At 38.1% G+C, this 21339-nt stretch overlaps 2 protein-coding genes and 2 non-coding genes across 6 annotated transcripts in view; 3 read left to right on the top strand and 1 right to left on the bottom strand.

Moving 5' to 3' along the window:
- NDUFS1 (NADH:ubiquinone oxidoreductase core subunit S1) overlaps window positions 1-17248 on the bottom strand; it is a 32150-nt gene extending 14902 nt beyond the window's left edge. The window contains exons 1-12 of one of the 2 annotated variants that reach the window (XM_027123309.1): window positions 17061-17248; window positions 13458-13522; window positions 12841-12932; window positions 10851-10958; window positions 10076-10152; window positions 9337-9418; window positions 9126-9256; window positions 8485-8670; window positions 5996-6130; window positions 5205-5319; window positions 4145-4290; window positions 3655-3783 (exon numbers count right to left, since the gene is read on the bottom strand). In XM_027123309.1, the coding sequence (XP_026979110.1) occupies window positions 3655-3783; window positions 4145-4290; window positions 5205-5319; window positions 5996-6130; window positions 8485-8670; window positions 9126-9256; window positions 9337-9418; window positions 10076-10152; window positions 10851-10958; window positions 12841-12932; window positions 13458-13518 (1262 nt within the window). In that variant the 5' untranslated portion in view covers window positions 13519-13522; window positions 17061-17248. Of the gene's footprint in view, window positions 1-3654; window positions 3784-4144; window positions 4291-5204; window positions 5320-5995; window positions 6131-8484; window positions 8671-9125; window positions 9257-9336; window positions 9419-10075; window positions 10153-10850; window positions 10959-12840; window positions 12933-13457; window positions 13523-14345; window positions 14368-17060 lie in introns of those variants that run through there. The other variant, XM_027123319.1, reaches the window with a different exon arrangement.
- A 91-nt stretch (window positions 17249-17339) lies between these two features.
- EEF1B2 (eukaryotic translation elongation factor 1 beta 2) lies at window positions 17340-21339 on the top strand. 2 transcript variants are annotated; one of them, XM_027123330.1, is made up of 6 exons: window positions 17340-17774; window positions 18245-18367; window positions 20014-20140; window positions 20418-20484; window positions 20903-21028; window positions 21141-21339. In XM_027123330.1, exons 1-6 carry the CDS (start codon window positions 17695-17697, stop codon window positions 21293-21295), a joined length of 678 nt encoding a protein of 225 aa, XP_026979131.1. In that variant the 5' UTR covers window positions 17340-17694; the 3' UTR covers window positions 21296-21339. The 2 variants fall into 2 exon arrangements, with proteins under 2 accessions (XP_026979131.1, XP_026979141.1); XM_027123340.1 differs by lacking the exon at window positions 18245-18367 and having other exon boundaries at window positions 17430-17774.
- On the top strand, window positions 20257-20335 carry LOC113605268 (small nucleolar RNA SNORD51). The gene has a single exon (XR_003427134.1). It is a non-coding gene; the product is annotated as a small nucleolar RNA SNORD51 (small nucleolar RNA).
- Window positions 20640-20772, top strand: LOC113605278 (small nucleolar RNA SNORA41). Its single transcript, XR_003427137.1, has one exon. It is a non-coding gene; the product is annotated as a small nucleolar RNA SNORA41 (small nucleolar RNA).

Genomic DNA, 21339 nt, shown 5'->3' with positions numbered 1-21339 from the left:
TCTATTTAAATTAGAAAATGTTAAAAGCACTAAAGCCCTCCCAGAACATTTAAATTTAACAGATATTATTGCGTACCTTTCAAAAATAAAGTGTTGTAAAAAATACAGGCATACCTTGGAGATATTGTTGGTTCCTTCCCAGACCACAAAATAAAGTGAGTCACAATAAAGCAAGTCACACAAATCTTTTGGTTTCCTGGTGCATATAAAAGTTATATTTACACTACACTGCAGTCTATTAAGTGTACAAAATCATTATGTCAGAAAAACAATATACACACCTTAATTAAAAAATACTTTATTGCTAAAAACATGCTAAACATCGTATGAACCTTGAGTGAATGGAAATCTTTTTGCTGGTGGAGAATCTTGCCTCGTGCTGATGGCTGCTGACTTTGATCAGGGTGGTGGTTGCTGAAGGCTGGGCTGGCTGTGGCAGTTTCTTAGAATAAGACAGTAATGAAGTGTGCCGCTTCGATGATCTCTTCCTTTCATGAACAATTTCTCTGTAGCGTGCAGTGCTGTTTGATGGCATTTTACCCACGGTAGAAATTCTTTCACAATTGGGAGTCAATCCTTTCAAATCTGGCTGCTGCTTTAACAACTTAAATTTATGTAATATTCTAAATCCACTGTTGTTATTTCAACAATTTCTTCAATGAATTCACCAGGAATAGATCCTCTATCAAGAAACAACTTTTTTTGCTCATCCATAAGAAGCAACTCTTCATCCATCAAAGTTTTATTATGAGATTGCAGCAATGCAGTCACATCCTCAGACTCTACTTCTAATTCTAGTTCTCTATTTCCACCACATCTGCAGTTACCTCCTCAGCTGAAGTCCTGAGCCCCTCAAAGTAATCTAGGAGGTTCGGAATCAACTTCTTCCAAACTCCTTTTTAACACTGATATCTTGACCTCTTCCCATGACTCAAGAATTTTTTTTTTTTTTTTTGCGGTACGCAGGTCTCTCACTGTTGTGGCCTCTCCCGCTGTGGACCACAGGCTCCGGACACGCAGGCTCAGCGGCCATGGCTCACGGGCCCAGCCACTAGGCGGCATGTGGGATCTTCCCGGACCCGGGCACGAACCCGCGTCCCCTGCATCGGCAGGTGGACTCTCAACCGCTGTGCCACCAGGGAAGCCCTCAAGAATGTTCTTAATGGCATCTAGAATGGTGAATCCTTTCCAGGTTTTCAATTTACTTTCTATCAGTAGAATCACTAGCTATGGCAGCTACAGCCTTATGAATGTATTTCTCAATAATAAGACCCAAAAATCTTACTCCTTGATCCATGAGCTGCAGAATGGACGTTGTGTTAGCAGGCACAAAACAACATTAATCTCATTGTGTATCTCCATCAGAGCTTTTGGGTGATCAGGTGCAATTATCAATTAGCAGTAATATTTTGAAAGGAATCTTTTTTTCTGAGCAGTAGGTCTCAACAATGGGCTTAAAATATTCAGTAAACCATGTTGCAAACAGATGTGCTATTATCCAGGCTTTGCTGCTCCATTTACTGAGTACAGGCAGAATAGATTTAGCAAAATTCTTAAGGGCCCTAGGATTTTTGGATGGTTAAGTTGAGCACTGGCTTCAACTTCAAGTCACCAGGTGCATTAGCCCCTAACAGAGTCTGTCCTTTGAAGCTCTGAAGCCAAGCACTGACTTTTCTTCTCTAGCTATGAAAGTCCTTCTCCAGCAATGGCATCTTTTTCCAATATAAGGCTGTTTCGTCTACACTGAAAAATCTGTGGTTTAGTGTAGCCACCTTCGTTATCGTAGCTAGATCTCCTGGATAACTTGCTGCAGCTTCTACATCAGCACTTGCTGCTTCACCTTGCACTCTTGTGTTATGGAGACAGCTTCTTTCCATAAATCTCATGAAACAACCTCTGCTAGCTTCAACTCTTCTTCTGCAGCTTCCTCACCTCTTTCAGCCTTCAGAATTGAAGAGAGTTAGGGCCTTGCTCTGGATTAGGTTTGGCTTAAGGGAATGTCATGGCTGGTTTGATCTTCTATCCAGACCACTCAAACTTTATCCATTATCAGCAATAAGGCTATTTTGCTTTCTTATCATTCATGTGCTCATTGGATTAGTACTTTTAATTTCCCTCAAGAACTTTTCCTTTGCATTCACAACTTGGCTAACTGGCACAAGAGGTCTATCTTTTGGCCTGTCTCGGCTTTCAACAAGCCTTCTTCAGTAAGTTTAATCATTTCTAGCTTTTGATTTAAAGTAAAAGATGTGCAACTCTTTCTTTCACTTTGACACTTGGAAGCCATTGTAGGTTATTAAAACACACCAACATTTATTAAATTCACCATATTATATGGGTATGGTTTGTGGTGTCCCAAAACAGTTACAACACTAACATCAAAGATCACTGATCACCATGATAAAATGTAATAATACTGAAAAAGTTTGAAATATTTTGAAAATTATCAAAATATGACAGAGACACAAAGTGAGCCGATGCTGTTGGAAAATGGCACCAAAAGACTTACTTGAATGAGGGCTGCCATAAACTTTAAATTTGCAAAAAACACCATATCTGCAAGTACAATACAGCAAAGTGCAACAAAATGAGGTAAGCCCGTACACACCAAAGAAATTCAATGAATTAATTTGCTGTGTTAGAATGCTAACTCTAAGCTAGCTATAAACAAAGACTTTAATTTTAGAATAAATGATCTGTAGTTTTTATTTTGTCATACTTACACAGCAGAGTCAGTTACCTCCTAATTATCCATTCAGGCCATTTAAATAAATTTCATAAAAAACAAACTACATCATTCATATTTATTCTCTATGACAAGGAAGTATGGATTCAGCTCCTCCAAAAATAGTTATAAATGTGGTGACCATATAACTCTGGTTTGTCAGAGACAGTGGTGGTTTTAACCTGTCATCCTGGAGTAATTAACAACTCCCCTTTCTACTCTCAACAGTGTCCCAGTTTAGACAATCAATTATATGGTCGATCTATTAAGTCTCTAAGATATAAAAAGATGGAGAGTCGTTCTACAAAATAACTGGCCTGTACTCTTCAAAAAAAATGTCAGAAAAGGAGACTGAAGAGTCATGACACTAACTGCAATGTGTAACTCCAGACTGGATCCTGGGCAGGAAAAAAAAAATTATAAAAGAAATTATGGAAGAATCAGTGAAATCTGAACACAAACTATAGATTAGAATACTGTATCAATAGTAAATTCTTGATTAAATAATCAAATTCTTAAATGGAGAATATCCCTTGTTCTTAGGAAATCCACACAGAAGTACTCAGTGTGGGATAAAAAGAGCATTATGTCTACAACCTACTTTCAGATGGTTATATTCAAACAAATATATACATGGAGAGAGAATAAAATAATATATGAAACATGAACATTGACTAATCGGGTGAACATTACACAAAAATGGGTATACAAAGAACATTTCAAGTATCTTGAATTATTTCAAACTAAAAAGATAAAAAGATCAGCAGGGGGAGAAGCGGGGAATGGAGCTGTTAGAAATTGCCCTCCAATTATCTTTTGGAGTCTCACTCCCACTAACACTATTAGGAATCAGCTAAAATAGTCTTTTTTTCATATATAAAACAAATTATCATATAAATGTTTTTAAAACCCTGAATATTATTACTAACCTCTTTCGAATTCTAGCATTAAATAGTGGTGCCTCAAAACGTGGATTTGTACCAACCAGGAGGACAACATCTGTCTCTTCCACACCGGCAATTGTAGTATTAAGAAGATAATTGGAACGTAGATCTGTGCTAGAAACATGAAATATAAAATGCAAGTTTTACTTTAAAACTAATACACACTGACAATCCATGAAATACTCTCCTGTCATCGAACCCATGGCACTCCCAGACAAAAAAAGAATCTATGAAGCATTCTTAAATTATATCAAAGGTTCAGATACTTATTAATAACTGGATTCTCTAATAGCTCCTGGTCTGACTTTGGTCTATATGTGATAATAAGCTGGTTGGTATGTTGGAGTATCCAAGCTGTCACATAAAAGTCATTGATGCCACAGATGTGTTGGTTTAAACACAACTTGTAACCAGAAAAAAAAAAAAAAGAAAGAAAAAAAAAAGAAAGCCTAGATTCTAGCTTCAAACTTCTCACCCAGCTCCTGTGGTAGGGAAGACCTCTTCAGTGCATAGGGTGTCAGAGTCCACTCTATTAAGTAAATCTTTGAGAGATACTAGGGCTTCAGCATCCACCAAGCCACCTGCAATTGCTGCCACATCGTTGCCTTGAAAACTCTGCAACTAAAAATGGATGGAAAGGCTATCACCAAGAAACCTTCATTCAGCAAAGGATCACAATGAAATGTTCAGAAAACAAAACAATAATGTCATTTTCAAGTACAATAAAAGGAACAAACTTCTAACTAAAATGTTCTCACACTAATTATTAATCTGAAAGTGAGAAGCAGAAGCGTACATGGGGCCAAGGTTAATAACATCAGCCTGGAATGAAGATGTATGTATGTATGCATGTATTTATTTATTTATGCTCGCGCTGTGTGGCATGTGGGATCTGATTCCCTGACTAGGGATCGAACCTGTGCTCCCTGCAGTGGAGGTGTGGAGTCTTAACCACTGGACAGCCAGGGAAGTTCCTGTTTGTTTTTAAATTAGGAACAAAGGGTCTCAAAATGAGGTCTGGAAGATGAAGACTGTGGAATTATATTTAAATACAACTTCATCTGAAGGATCTGTCATTCCTTCAAGCCCTTTATGTATGTTGCTTTTCTCTGACCAGAAGGCCATTCCCCGTTTTTGCTCTGGCAAGCTTCTATTCATGCTTAGACTTTGCCTAAGGAGTCACCTTACCTATGTGACATGATACCTGGTTAGGCATCCCTCCAATGTGCTCTCTCATATATCATTTTCTGCACAACTACCCAAAGCAGCATATGATAATTGCTTAATTATGCATCTTTTCCTAAAAGACTGTGGGAGGTTAAGAACTATGTGCTAGTGGTCTTTATATCCCTACATCTAGCATGACATGTTGTACAGTTCTCAATGCATGTTTTCTTTTTTCCTCAATAAATGTTTGTTAAATGGAAGATAATCTTGGCAAGATGAAAGAAGTGAAGAGAAACATATCCCCTCTTCATTAGAAAGATGTGCCTTGGAAATCACAAATATAGTTATTCTATACTTCAATTTTTTACCATTCCAGCTACACGAGAGAGTGCGTCCTCCCAGGTGGTGTATGTTAAAAGCCCCTTTTCATTTCTGACCATCGGCTCGGTAAGTCTTTGACGTTTTAGCCCATCATAGGCAAATCTAGATAACAGAAATTATACCATTTGTGGAATCTTGCTAAAAAAGGCAACTACAATTTTCAAGTTTAAAATCTAAAAGAAATGTTATTAAAATACAGTACTGGTTAAAGGTCAAATAGAACAAACACTTGGATAAAAGAATTATTCCAGGTTTCTTTGGAGATGAACTAATAAATATTCTACAAACATCATCTAAAACTAAAATACCACCTAAAATGTTTGAGTTCTTATAATTTATTTTCAGCTACCTGAATAATCTTAAAATTACAATACACAAGAAATCTGGTAGCTGAAAAAGCCAAACCATTTATAAAACTTGAGTATCTTTAGATATTTCATCAAAATTATATTGTGCAAATCTAACTTATATTTAGCTTCTATTCTCCAATGAAACAGAGGCAAACTGAAATAGATAAAGTATCTTAATTTACTTCAATTTCTCTATCTGGGAGGAAAAAACATATTTCTCAATATGAAAGCCAGTTAATATGAAAGCCAGTGATATACCTAGGACTATTAAAGTCAGTTTTGTCTAATTCTCTATATAAACAGTCCAGATTTCAATAGTCTATATACATTAATTTGCAAATATAAAAGACTGTTCTTTAATATTAAAATTATTATAAAATTTCCTTTAAATCAAGTCCAAAAGTTAAAGGAAACAATATAGCACATACCTGGTTTTATCAGAGATCCACTCTTCATTGATGTCCTCATGCATCCTTGGCAAAATCCTCATTACCTCTCCAGTTCTTGTGCTGACCACAATATTACTTCCAACTGCATCCATTACATCAATGGATTCTGTCTTTCTAAGAAAATAAACACATATATTTACTAGTTGATTTTGAAAATAAGGAAAAAGTTTCTGTTACCGGGTTTACCAAAAACAAAAAATTTTACAAATTTCCTTTCTGAATTTCTAAAACTAATGGAACTCAGAGGAACTGTGATTTAAAAAATTAAATAAATAAAATAAATATACCCTCATATTTGAACAGACCGTAATGCAAAAATGAAGCCTTTAAAACTGTTATCTAAAACAGAAACCAACTGGAACAGCTGCAAATAGCAAAATATGGACAATTAGAGTATCAAAATAAATAATAAGAGGGGCAAGATTTTGGGGTATGGCTGATTAAGGAGCTTGACAAATCCTCCCCCCAAAAACAAAAATAAAGCTAGACAAAAACTGACAAAAGCAACCAATTCAGCTCTTTGGAGAGCTAACAAAAGCACACAATATGATGAAGAGCTTTCATGTGTGGGAAAAACTCCTGAACTTCAAGAAAGAACAGTGGAAATCAGTGGTGTTCTGGCTTGGGACTATTCTTATCCCCTTTCCTACCACCTTGAACTGGAGGTTCTGCCAAGATGGGGCAAGCTATGAAGACAGGAGCTTCTTTCCTTCCTACAGACAAGGCTCACTCGTTTTGGAGAAATGGCAAAAGTTGTCTGTGGAAGTGGTATCTTGGAGGCCATTGAGCCGAGGAAAGTCAAGAGTACTAGCCTGAGGCTGTAGTCACAGTCAGGGCAAGCATTCCTAGTGGAGGCTGCACATATGTGCAGCTGAGACCAGAGAGAGCCCAGGCTATTCACACTCTCCTGGACAACACAGAGACCCAAAAGACCTGGTGTAAAGTACAAGCTGGGTAGACTTGAAAACAGCCTTATCTCTGAATATGCTCTTCTATTCACACACAGATCCAATGGCAGAGGATGAAAGCTTTATTGGCTCAAAGAATTGAAGCACAGTCATTATCTGACTACTAAGCTATGCAGACACAGGAGCAACTCCTAAGAAGCCTTGCTTAAAAATAAAAACAAGAATATTAAAATATGTTCAAAGAAATAAGGAAAATCATGTTTAAAGATTAAAGGGAAGTATGAAGCATTGAATCAACAAAGATTCCCAGTAAGGATACAGAAATTACAAAAAAGTACGAAATAGAAATTCTGGAGTTGGAAAGTATAACTGTAATAAAACAAATCACTATAGGGGTTGAACAGCAGATTTGAGATGACAAAAGAATGAATGAATGAACTTGACAACAGATCAACAGAATTCATCCAATCTGAATAAAGAAAAAAAATTTTAAGAAAAATGAATAGTGTCTCAAAGACCTGTGACACAACATTAAGTGTAGCATTTGTATGTATTATGGAGAGGAGAAAACACTTTCTATTTAGACATTTCAATTATGTACTGTCTCCTCCCTGCCCCCAGCTCCCTAAACCTTTTGTATACACAAATACATGGTTTAAAGTCTGGAATTTTTTTTTTTTTTTTTAAAGCCTGGAATTTTAAGATACTCCCATATACTCTGGTACTCTGGTAGGAGTTTAAAATCAGAAGGCAATTTGATGATATATTTCTAGAACCTTAAAAGTATACAAGTTTATTGCAACGTTCTATTTCATTTCCTAATTTAATCAGAAGAATCAGAGATATATAAGAAAAGTTATAAATATGTTTATTTTAGATTTGTAGGACTTCCCTGGTGGTGCAGTGGTTAAGAATCCACCTGCCAATGTAAGGGACACTGGTTCGAGCTCTGATCCAGGAAGATCCCACATGCCACAGAGCAACTAAGCCCATGTGCCACAAATACTGAAGCCCGCACACCTAGAGCCCGTGCTCTGCAACAAGAAAAAGCCACCGCAATGAGGAGTTTGCGCACCGCAATGAAGAGTAGACCCCACTTGCAGCAACTAGAGAAAGCCCATGCACAGCAACGAAGACCCAACACAGCCATAAATAAATAAATAGATAGATAGATAGATTTTAAAAAATAGATTTGTAATTATAAAGAACTAATAAGAACTAATTAAAGTATAATATGTATACATGGTTGAAAATTTAATGTACAATGAGAGGAAACTATAAATTTTTAAAAATCAAGACAATCTTATTCCTTGGAAGAACAAGTGAATAAAATAATTTTGTGATTAAGTACTTTGGAATTAATTTCCAAGAAAATAACAATTAATTTGCACAGTTTCATCCTATCCTTCAATTTAACAACTTATCTTCTATTAAAAGGGTTTTACTTAAAGCAAATAAATAAAAACTTGGACCAGAACAATTAGAACTCATGAAGAAAATGAATCTTAAAATTTTTTGAATAGTACTGAATTAAAGGACAAAAAATACCATGATGAATACCTTGTTTCCCAAGGCCGAGCAGTAAAGGCATAGGGCTTAGAGGTCAGGGCACCTACAGGGCAGATGTCAATGATATTCCCAGAAAGTTCAGACATGAACATCTTTTCAATGTATGTGCCAACTTGCATATCATTTCCTCTGCCTGTTGTTCCCAGATCATCTACTCCTGCAATCTCACTTGCAAATCTGCAAGATAAAAATGTACCATCAAATGGTCAAACACAGCAAACTTACCTCATTTCCTATTCATTATCACAAAGGTAATGATTTTCCAAACACTAGAAAGATAGATTTTTAATGGAAAATGTAGTCCCTGAATAAAAATAATAAATGTTTCCACTTAATTTGAGGTGTAACACACGTACAGAAAATTGCACAAATCATGTGCACAGCTCAGCAAGTTATCACAAAGTTAATGCTTGTAGATTTTGATTTTTAAATCCAAGTGAAGTTGATATTAACTAAAAGTGAAAACTTATTCATTTTACTGGCTTATGTAAAAAACACTGAATACAACATCCCTCTTCTTTCACCAAATAAAAGTTGATATCCGTTCCAGTGGTGTTATTCCACCAAATTTTGTGAATATTAAATAAGGATACAAATGATATGGCAGAAGAGAGAAGGAAAAAAAAGATTACCTGATGCACCGAGTACACTGTATACATCTAGTCATAATGGTTTTTACCAATGGCCCAATGTTCTTGTCCTCCACAGCACGTTTCCCCTCTAAAAACCGGCTCCTATCACTTCCAAACATCATGGACTGGTCCTTAAGTAGATTATGAAAGAGTTAACCAAATTTTGCTAACAAAATTAAAACAAAAAGATTTAAGGAATTAGACTACATACCTGCAGATCACATTCACCTCCCTGGTCACAAATAGGACAATCCAGTGGGTGATTTGCTAGTAGGAACTCCATCACACCTTCCCTGTAAAGAAAATTGTAATATATACAATTACATAAATTGCTGACATTCAAAATGGTTTACATATAGCCTATTTAAATAACTGTCACAGATGTATACTCTCATATAGTTAACATGGATGGATTTTACATTTACTATAAGAAACGCCAATGTAACTATCATAAGAGTAGTATTAAATACATAATCTAAAAAATGTTTATAGGAGTCCAGAATAAAACATCATTAGAGAACCTAGAAAATTGAGTTTTAACAATACAGAAATACCAAAAGTTGCTGAATGGTCTTCAGAAAACACTGGCATTAATTCAAAAAAACATGAATGTAAAGCAAAAACAAACACAATCAGTGCCAGTACAGTACAGTACAATATCACTGCAATAATCTCAGTTCAATAAGCCCCAAACAAACTCACTGTTACCACAAGATGAGCAAGGTTCTAAACAAGGGATTTTAATGCTGATTCTGCTGCAGGCTCAAAACCATAAACACCTGACTTCACCTCCTCTACGTGTACTTACTTCCAACTGCTCCTAGAAGCCAAGCACGCCAACTTCTTCAGAGCTTGATACTGAATTTCTCGTCTATGGGAAGGTCTACATACTGAAATGTGCAATTTTCTGCTCTAATAAAAGTCACTATGCCAAGTTAACAATAAAGTACCTGGCTTTCTTAGTTTTCTCTGAGTTTGTCAGGATATTCCAACCTTTCATTACTGGCATGGCACAAGCAGCTACAACCTGGAATTTCAATGCAAAAATCTCTAAGTATTTGTATTTATTTTTAATTATAAGTTAACCCAATATACAAAAATATTAAATTAACATTAGAAAACCAGGAAAGAACAGAGTATTTTTGAAGACTGAGTTTTTTAGTTTTCATATTTATAATATGATAATCTGGCATGATACAGTTCTCTTAGAAACTAGACATCTTAATTTTATTCTAATAATTAATGAGATTTTTTTATAAGAGGCTCTGAAATAGAACATCAAATAACTGTGTTTTGATTAGCAGGCAGTACTGAATTAAAATTGCACAAGCCAAAACGAAATTAAACTGAAAGTGAACCTCTTCACTGCAACCCTTTTCTCTAGTGAAAATGGCACAGCATAAGCACTTCTAATGTGCTGCTTGGCAGCTCCACATCCTACTTGTGTGTCACACACCATTTGGAAATAGTGAGTGCTCTAAAAAGACCCATTTAATTTCTAAATGTTACCATTATATGCCACTTGCATTTATATAAAGCACTTTCTTCAATGTGTTTCCAGTTTTGAAATGAAGAGAATCAATCACACAAAAAATAAACTTATAGATAGAAGTAAACAGGACCAGATTCTCCACTACAACAATACTGATTCTAAATAAAGTCTGCTGCAAGATTTAAAGTTTTCTACCTTCTACAGCATGGTGTGGAATTTTAGGTATCAAGTACCTTAGGAGCTTTCTCAATTTCAACAAGGCACATCCTGCAGTTTCCAGCAACAGACAACCTTTCATGATAACAGAATCGAGGGATCTGCATGCCAACCTTCTCACAAGCCTAGAAGACAAAGTAAAAACCGTTTGCACTAGAATAACCTGACCTCATCCTTGTCTTGTCTAAAACACAGTAAAAACAAACAAAAAACAAACAAAAAAACATGAGGCCATCCCCTACCTATCTTATTACTCCTACCTACAAATATCTGTAACTTGATCCTCAGAGAGATTTCCCTCCTTTTCTTTCCTCTTGATTCCAACCCCTGTCTGCTCTGAAGCTACCTCTTTAAAGATCCTCACCGTGCCTATACCTTACGTGGAAGAAACTGGATAAAGAAGCATATTCAGACTGTGCTAAAGGCTTGACTCCCCATTTCTACTCTGAACCATTGTCTACAAAGACTCCTTCAAACTCTGTCCCAGTGGTTTCATACCTTGACTTCCTCATTGACTAGCCCTCCTCCTTTAGATTAGACTCCACTTTACACCTTCCAGCTGACTATAATCTGGTTCTATCTTTGGCTCCAAATACCCAAGCCAGGACTCTAACTACTTAGCAAAAACGTATGGAGTCTTCCTGTGTGCTGGATGCAGTGGGTCAACTGTCCCAGCCTTCACACTAGCTCATTTACGTGTGATTACATTCAAAACTTCATCTGTGGCCCTGAGGGTCTGCAGCCCTCATAGTCCTCCACTTCTTTAGATGTAAGTAGGCATTCACATGTATACACTCTACAGACAGTTAAAATTCAATCTATTTCTGTCCCCTACTATACATCCCCAAATAAGCTAACAAAGGCAGAAATCATAAAAACTCCTCTGCTCTTCATCATTCCTAAAGGCCTGTCTATCTACATCTCACTCTCCCCTGAATATACCCTCTTGTTTTCATTCCCATTGCCACTATTTTAGGCCTTTTCACTTCCTGCTCCACTAATGCAAGATATACTCTTTCTGTGTCTCATTCCAGTCTTATTATTCTCCAAACCACCATCCTCTACAGTCACTGTCATACTGCTTAGTAGCCATGAATATTCTTGATGGTCCAAACTATAAGCTCTTCAACATTGCACAGATTGTCTTTAATGACCAGACCTTCTCTACCAGAATAATCTGCTTTCCTGTTATCTCCTCTTCTACACATACCTTATGTTCCATCAATACCAAACTACCTGAAGCTTCCTTGTCCACATATAAAAACCTACTCATCCTTTAAAATCTTCTCAGAGGTCACCTGAGATATTCCTGACATCTCTTTCTACCTATACATGCCAAAATACTCTCCACTGTACATTGTACATCATTTTGTTATATATTTATGTTTACATGTGTATGCCTGACAGTCTAGAAATTACGGTTAAAATGAATAAAGAGCATTTAGCTCTGCAATAATTTACGATGGAATGAAGCACTTCTTCTCCATGACCAACTCTGTTAGTTCTGGAGGAATCTGGAGAAATTAAATACTTAGGGCATAAATTCGAGAACCTACTACCCTCCATTTATCTGCTTTGTAGGACACATTCCTAGAATTATTATTAAAGATAGAAAGGTTACATAAAAGTGAAAAGCATCAAGCAGGCTCACAACAAAGGTCACCTTTTCCCCAAACTTACCTATACTAACTAAAATTTTATTTTAGGTAACTTAAAACTTCTAAACGGGAATTTATTTGAAGGCAGAAGTGAAACAAAAGAACGGCCACAGTTCACTTAGAAAGTCAGAAACTGATAAATGATAGCTCACTCACTCTGAAATGCCAAGATTTCAAATCAAACTTATTTTCATAGAAGTTTACTATCTATATATAGTTCTTTAATGAGCATTTGTCAAGGAATCTTGAAAATTTTAGAAGCAAATGAACAGTATAAAGAAAATAAATTATTTTTGTTTTTTTTAAATCAGAACAAATGCAAAAATAAAGAATTAAAATGAATGCCTACTTGGAGGACAGTAGTTCCTGGTTCCACCATGACAGACTGACCATCAACAAATACTTCAATCAAGTTGCTTGCTGCTGTGGCAGTTGTTCGAACTGACCATCAAAAATATTGAGGTGAAAATGAAATTAACAGAGTTCAAGTTATTACAGCAGAGGATAATGGATTAATTAACCTTCACATCTAAATTTTTTCCTCATTTTGTACTATTCCCTTCTATTTCTCTAGATGCAAACTTCTAAATTATTGACTTAGAGGAAAGCTTTTCCAGTCCTGAATACCAAACAGAAAATGGCTGTCTACTTTTAACAGCAGTTTAAGTTGTAACTTTTAATACCACTGAAAATATGTTCCTGGGAAGACCACTTCTCAAAAGCAAAATGACTGCTTTTTCCATTTTGGCACTGATGGGCAATTCCTACTACTTTCTATTCCACGATAACTTCTATAAAATGTTTAAAGTTGTATTTTGAAAATTATTCTATTCAACTTGGGTCACTGTTTCCATTTTTATTTAAAATATATTATGGGTCTTTCAAGAAACATTCCATAAACCTATGAATTTACAAAGACAGAAAGTCTAGTACCCACAAATGCAAATTCAAAAAAAAGACACTCACCACATCCTTTAGGAGACTTAGAAAGGCTCACTAAGGCCCTTCTTACAGGTATCCTTAACATATTGCTAAGAATAAAACAAAGAAGAGTTATATTATCATAGGAAAAACAATGCCAATCACAAACTTTTGGGTAATATTTTATGGTTTTAAAGCACTTCATATATATACATTATTTCATTGAACATTTCACAAGTCCTGATATTTTTCCTGAAATTCTAGAGATGAGAATACTCCATCTCAGATAGATTAACTGATTTGTACAACATTAAGAAGCTACAAAGGAGCAGCTAGCACATAAATTTGAATCTTCTAATTCTATATAAAGGGCAGATTTGTTGTTTTTAATTATAAACAAATGATCAAACTTAATATATTACTATATAGTAAAATAAATTTGAAGAATTAACAGTGAGTTTATCATTAATTGCTATGTAAAATAAAGCCTACATTTCTGCCTTCATTTCCTGCTAAAATGCATTCTAACATTCTACGTTCTGAGCAGTTATCTACTAAATGCTTCTGAGATATTCTGAGCTGGCTCACAAGCCCAAGCCTTTAAAAACTCTGGAGTGCTATTTTCTGTGTCCAGTAATACATTTATCTTACAGATTTGCAATTATCTGTTTACGTGCCTGTTCTACCCTCCTTGTATTATGAACTTCTTTAATCTTTCTATCCTCAGTACCTACCCACAAGGCTGCCACACAGTAAGCTCTACAACAGTGGTTCTCTATAAGAGATAATTTTGCTTCCCAGGGAACATTTAGCAATGTCTGGACAAACTGTTGTCGTGACTAGGGGAAAGCTATTGGCATCAAGTGGGTTGAGGTCAGCGTGCTACTAAAGATCCTACAAGGCTCAGGACAATCTCCCATAATAAAGAATTACCTAAAGTGTCAACAGATCTGCAGTTGAGGAGCCCTCTCTAAAGGATTTGCTGAATTACTGAAATAAAAGGAAGTGGATTATATAAATTAACACCAATTAAAGGTATACATAAGCAAAAAAGAGAGAAAAGTTATCTGATCTTTTAGAGTTTTTTGTCCATCCACTTGATCATATCGGCGAAGCACTGAACTTTGTCTACTCACTTGATTATATGGGCTAAGCATCTAATTTTTCATTTGGAACTCTTAAAAATACAACAAATTATGTGATCAGAATGTATCGCATAAAGAATTTCAAAGTTTATAGTAGAAAACTGTATATATACATAAGTTTTAAGCATGTTTCACAGAAATTTCATTAATTCAGACGTCAATAACTCAAACAATTCATTAATTCAGAATTTGTGATACTGAATATGCAGACATCTGTCACCTACTAGTGAGTGACTTTTTGGTAAATCACAGTTTCTGTCTCTTTATCTATAAAAGAAAACAATACCTCTTAGGCTATGTGTTACCAGTAGGAGCTCAATAAATGTCAGTTACATCTGAATTCAATTTAGACGGTACTAGCCACTGAAAATCAGTTTTAAAGGGCTCTTCCTTTGTGCTCCTTCTCTTTACTACCAGCACACACTGTGTATATGTGTGTGTGTGTGTGTATACATATATATATATATATATATATATATTTATTATTCCACCTACTAAACTGTAAGTTAGCAATCAATTTCAGTATCTCTAGTCTGTAAGCTCCTTGACAAGGAATGGTGCACTTTGGTCATTTCCCTTTTCTGAAGACCTAGCACAGTGCCCCTAAGAAAATGAACCATCAAACAGAGTTGACCCTTAAACAATATGGGTTTAAACTGCACAGGGCCACTTACAGGCGTAAGTAAATACTACTTTTTTTTTTCAATAGTAAATACTACAGTACTCCAAGATATGAGATTGGTTGAATCCTGAGATGAATCCTCAGATACAGAACCATGGATATAGAAGGCCAACTGTAAGTTATATACAGATTTTCGACTGCACAAATGGTTGGAACCCTTAATCCTCTCATTGCTGAAGGGTCAACTGTAGTCTTACCACCAAGTTCCATAATGAGTAGCATCTGTCCTATTAAAATCTATTCATATAAAGGTAAAACTGAACTTGCTAAGTTAAAGACAGATCAAAATCAACAATATTTCATACAACAATGTAAAAACTTTAATATTATATTTGTCTCCAATACAATATGAAAGTGGTGCCCACTTTAGCTAGGAAATCCACCAAGACTAGGCTGTCTGTTGAAAACCCAGCATCAAGTGGAAGACTGCATAGCCCCAACATAAGAAATACAGATTTGCAAAACTTTGATAAGCACTTTACACTTATTTGGCTACCATGTAAGAACAGAAATAATCATCTCTAAGATGGGAAAATGCTAATGAATAATCATTTCTAAAACTAGACTGGACACTTTTTGGTGCAGGGACAATACTACTCCACATTCTCCACCACGTATCCCGTATCCATCCACTTCTCTCTCTAGGTACTGTCCTATTCCAAGCCACCATCACCTCTTGCTTGGACTGTTACAATAGCCCCCTAACAGGTCTCCTGGCTTCCACACTGCTCCCACAGCCTCTCCCATCTTCCCAGGGGCTGTGACCTCAGACGGAAATGCTCTTCCCTCAGATCTTTCTGGCCCCTCCTCATTCTCCAAATTTTGGCTTAAAAGGCATTTCTCAGGGAGATTTTCCTTGACCAACCTAACTAAAATATCCTAACTACTCCCCAGTCACATCACCCATTTAATTCTTCCTTGTGGACTCACTTCTAGCTTATAATAGGTATTCAACAACTATTTGTTAAATGAATTCTATCTCTCTCTCTGGCCATCACTTCCACTTTCCTGGTATTAAAGAGTGCAGGTGCTCCGGCAGCCTTACAACACCCTGCTTAAAGATGCACACACAATTCAGCGGGAAAAAAGGACGTTCCGCAAAAAACCAACTTGATGTTTATTCATCAGAAACAGTTCACTTTACATTTTCTATACCCTCAATTCGTTTTTGAGCAGAGCTGTATCTGATCCACGTTTTTACAGTACATGTACATGCACTGGATTCCCAAAATTTTTAAACAACGTAGCTTTGTTATTTGCAGTGCGACCTTGAGCCAACTTTTCAAATGTCTTTTTTCCTCAGTTGCCCCACCAGTGAAAAGAATAAGAAGTATTAGCCAACGCAATCTATGGACAAAACCAAAACACAAAACAACAGAGGCAAGGACGGTTGCTAAGGCAACAGCAGCCAAACAAGAATGCACTATACCAGCTATGTAGTAATTGGGGGGAAAAGCTCAGTCTTTAGGCCTAAGTCACTTGACAGGTCCTCTCCCGGTAAACAAAACGGCCTCCTCTCCAGGAAGGGGACTGTCCTGCATTCCCCTGCAGAGGGAAGGTCACCCACAAGGCTGCACTCGGGCCAGTGCTCCCCAGGGCCTCGTGATTTCCTCCTCCTCTCTGCTCCGTCACAGCACAGACGTTGGCTAACAGTCCTCACCTGCCAGCTCTCGGGGGTTCCCGAGGAGGCGGGGTGGGACGCGGCGCCCATTCAAGGACAACAGGAGAATGAGTCGGTTGGGCCAAAGAAAACAGTCTCGTCAATAAACACACTCCGGGGACCAAGGCACCTCAGCCTTCTCCCCCAAAACACAACCTCACCTTCTCCCTGGAGCCGCCGAGGCTGCCCTGCAGAATTGTCTACAACCCGCCGTCCCCTTCAGAGGCCGGGTTTCTTATTCAATATGGCGACCTCGGGTATCTCAGTCAGCCGGGCCTGGAAGAACGGAAAGTCGGGAGGGACTAGAAACCACAATTCGACAATTTCCCGTTTAGATTGAGCTCGGCAACTTCCGTCAGCTTGACAGAGGGCGGGGTGGAGGACGTAGCAGCCGGGAGGAAGCGGGGGCGGGAAGTTCCGCCGGAAGTAACCTGGGGCCGAGGCCGAGCGTCTTCCGTCATTTCCGGAGCTTCAATGGGCGGTTCCGGTAGTCTTTGCAAACCTTGGAGGTAGTGATTTAAGCAATGCCGATTTTATTAATTGATTTGCAAACACAAAGAAAGCTCGGCGGATAATTTGTGGGCCGTTAATTAAGAGCCCTTGATTTTTACGTTGAGAAATCTTAACGTAATTTACTTCTAACCTGCGGTTGGGGGCATCGGAGAGAAACGCCTCCGTCTCTATATAAGGCGTTTCCGGCCTCGTTGCGGGCCTTTTTTCCTGTTAGCGCTCGGCAGTGACCGTCTGCGCTCCTCTTTTCCTCCGCTGCCTCCCAGTTCCCTGTCAGCCGTCGCCATGGGTTTTGGAGACCTGAAAAGCCCCGCCGGCCTCCAGGTGCTCAACGACTACTTGGCAGACAAGAGCTACATCGAAGGGTGAGCTGACGGGCCGGGGTCTGGGCAGGGCCGGGAGCAGTGGTGCCACGTGGCGCGGCCTCGGCTGCGGCTGGAGGAAAGGAAGCCCGACTCCAGGGTTCTCCCCCGGGAGGGGACTGCGAGGGGAGAAGGGTTAAAAATGTGCTTTGTTTCAGCTTACTTGACTCTACCAGGTTTTTCCGCGTCTTTGCTCAGTTAACAAACGTAAACCTGTAGGTCCACGTTAGCGATTGCAATTTCTGAGGTCTAAGTGGCAGTTGTGTCTCAGGGTAGCTCGGAGAACCAAATAAATGATCCCTGATCCTAAGGAATTTATTTTTTACAGAAAACTAAAGCTGCTTAGGTAGCCCGGTATCAAGAGGGCGAATTGCCACTAATTTGACGGTTGTAGCTAGCGTTTGTCGTTCGTTGGCTGGTGTTTGTGGTTTTTCTTTTAAAGGTGTGTGCAGTTACTTTTGCATCGTTGGCAGGTATGTTCCGTCACAAGCAGATGTGGCAGTATTTGAAGCAGTCTCCGGCCCACCACCTGCCGACTTGTGTCATGCCCTACGTTGGTATAATCACATCAAATCTTACGAAAAGGAAAAGGCCAGGTAAAAGTATCTTTGTGTTTATCTGAAAAATAGAATGCTTTCTAAGCTTAAACTCAGGGTTTTCACGTGACAAGTTAGGGTTCAGGCTACTTTAGTTTTGTGGGGATATTGTAAGCTAAATTTCTCTGTGACTTTAGAAGGCCAAGAGGCTGAAATCCTCCATTTTTTTCATGTAGAACATGTAACAGGTAGAACATGACAATTTTGAAGAAAAAATTAGTCAATCTAAGAAACAAAATTTTATTCAAGCCACATTGAGGATTATAACCTGTGAAAAGCCCATCAGAAACCTCTGAAAACTGTTCTGTGCATATAAGTGGGTTTTTTTTTTTAAATTTATTTATTTACTTGTGGTTGTGTTGGGGTCTTTGTTGAAGTGTGCAGCCTTCTCATCGTCGTGGCTTCTCTTGTTGCGGAGCACAGGCTCTAGGCGCGTGGGCTTCAGTAGTTGTGGCTCGTGGGCTCAGTAGTTGTGGCCTGTGTGGCTTCAGTAGTTGTGGCACATGGGCTTAGTTGCTCCGCGGCATGTGGGATCTTCCCAGACCAGGGCTCGAACCCGTGTCTCCTGCATTTACAGGCAGATTCTTAACCACTGCACCACCAGGGAAGTCTCCATCCATATAAGTTTTTGTTTTGTTTTTGTTTTGTTTTGGGTTTTTGTGTTTTGTTTTTTTTAACATCTTTATTGGAGTATAATTGCTTTACAATGGTGTGTTAGTTTTTGCTGTATAACAAAGTGAATCAGCTATACATATACATATATCCCCATATCTCTTCCCTCTTGCGTCTCCCTCCCTCCCACCCTCCCTATCCCACCCCTCTAGGTGGACACAAAGCCCAGACCTGATTTCCCTGTGCTATGTGCTATGCGGCTGCTTCCCACTAGCTATCTGTTTTACATTTGGTAGTGTATACATGTCCATGCCACTCTCTCACTTCGCATATAAGTTTTTGAGACAAGGTTGCGCATTAAATAATGTATTATTGACAGTTTATACAATCCAGATCTACAGGTGCAAAGCGAGTAGTGGGTCATGGGTCATCATGGCCCAAGATTCAAGATTCAGAAGGAATGTTATCTCCTCAAGAGGGCTGGTTAATGCAGATGCACGATACACTGTATAGAGGAGGGAGGTGGCCCAAACAGGCAAAGAAAATTTTTATGTTTAAATTTTTCTTGTCTTGCCACAAAATATGAATTTTAGTTCATCAACAACAGCAATTCAGCTTTTCCCCACACTGGCCTGCCAGGGTGCCTGACCCTGGCCTGGGGGACCCACCTCAGGGGTGAGGGGTGGCTCATTCTTTCAGTCCTTTGCCATTCTTCTGAAACTGCTAACAAGGATGGAAGTTTGGGCAGGTGGACTCCAGTTCACTAAGAATGGAACTGAGCGTACTTAATGAAATCTCAAACAGAAATACTCATTCTGAAAGTAAATCTTTGTGTGTATTGAATATAGTGTTTCACATGCTACTAATGTTTGTTGGGTGAGGAGCTAAACATTTACCTGGGAATGTTGAAGGGTAAATTCTTGGTACAAAAGGGGTCTATTGATAACTTGTAATGAAAACAAGTTCTCATGTATTGTTTGAAAAGGGACATCATACCGACCTAATAGTAGCTAGCTGATTAAATTTTTTTCAAGCCTGCCAGGAGTGAAGAAAGCTTTGGGCAAGTATGGCCCTGCTAATGTGGAAGACACCACAGAAAGTGGAGCTACAGATAGTAAAGATGATGATGACATTGATCTCTTTGGATCTGATGATGAGGAGGTATGGCATAAGTTGACATTTGTGCGTATCATTGTGCTTAAGCACAGGCTCTGTAGCCAAAGTGCCTGGGTTTGAATCCTGGCTTCACTTTATTACCTGCCTTTTAAAAATTCTCACTGGCTACATGATGAATAAAATTAAATCGCCATCTTTCGGCTGAGCTCATGATGGATTTGCTTTTTTCTGATAAAGCTGGTCTGCTTTAAGCTGAGGACCCACCAGCCTTAAGCTGAGGAACAACCAGCTTTGTGAAGTATATTAAATTTTTTCTTTACAGGAAAGTGAAGAAGCCAAGAGGCTAAGAGAAGAACGCCTTGCACAGTATGAGTCAAAGAAAGCCAAAAGTAGGTCATTTTATAATTTGTGTTTAACTTAATTGTTTTCATAATAATTTGAATAATCTTTTTCAAAGACTGATCCCCAAAGTAATTTCCTTTCCTCCCCATTCATTGAATATGTCAGTATTTCAAAACCTTCTGTTGAAGTGGAGCTTCAAAACTTCCACAGCTACTGGTCTGCAGCTGTTTTTATGGTAGCAGTTGTGGCATTCCTCTGTGGGAAAGAAACTGTGACACAACTAAACACCTCTTTCTCAGCAAAATAGAAAGTGGGCATATGTGTGACGAACACAAGGTGTATTTTCTATAGTTTTATGTGGCTAAGGAGATGATCCATTTAGAAACAAATTAAGATTTGTTAAGTGTCTTGAAGTAGGGCAAAAATAATTATTTGAATGATGCTGTTTCTTGTACTCTTTTTTAGAACCAGCACTTGTTGCCAAGTCTTCCATCTTATTAGATGTGAAACCTTGGGATGATGAGACAGATATGGCAAAACTAGAGGAGTGCGTCAGAAGCATTCAAGCAGACGGCTTAGTCTGGGGCTCTTGTGAGTTTAGTCTTTGCCTTTTGACACTGGCATCTGGAGTTTGCATACAGTTTAAACCTTTGTCAATCAACAGGACTTATCTAACTAAGATTTTTCTTGATGCTCTTTTCAGCTAAACTAGTTCCGGTGGGGTATGGAATTAAAAAACTTCAAATACAGTGTGTAGTTGAAGACGATAAAGTTGGAACGGATATGCTGGAGGAGCAGATCACTGCTTTTGACGAGTATGTGCAGTCTATGGACGTGGCTGCGTTCAACAAGATCTAAAATCCATCGTGGATCAGTGCTCTTAAATAAAAGCTTGAAAGACA

The sequence above is a fragment of the Aethalodelphis obliquidens genome, unplaced genomic scaffold (genome assembly GCF_003676395.1).
Source record: "Aethalodelphis obliquidens isolate GAN/ISIS:26980383/991018 unplaced genomic scaffold, ASM367639v1 scaffold2, whole genome shotgun sequence".
NCBI classification, from domain to species: domain Eukaryota; kingdom Metazoa; phylum Chordata; class Mammalia; order Artiodactyla; family Delphinidae; genus Aethalodelphis; species Aethalodelphis obliquidens.
Note: the sequence above shows the minus strand (reverse complement) of the source record. Positions and strands in the feature narration are given on the sequence as shown.

Coding starts and splice junctions, on each gene's coding strand:
- EEF1B2 (XM_027123330.1), top strand. CDS start 17,695: ATGGGTTTTGGAGACCTGAAAAGCCCCGCCGGCCTCCAGGTGCTCAAC. Junction 18,368..20,013: donor TACGAAAAGGAAAAGGCCAG/GTAAAAGTATCT, acceptor ATTTTTTTCAAG/CCTGCCAGGAGTGAAGAAAG. Junction 20,141..20,417: donor TTGGATCTGATGATGAGGAG/GTATGGCATAAG, acceptor TTTTCTTTACAG/GAAAGTGAAGAAGCCAAGAG.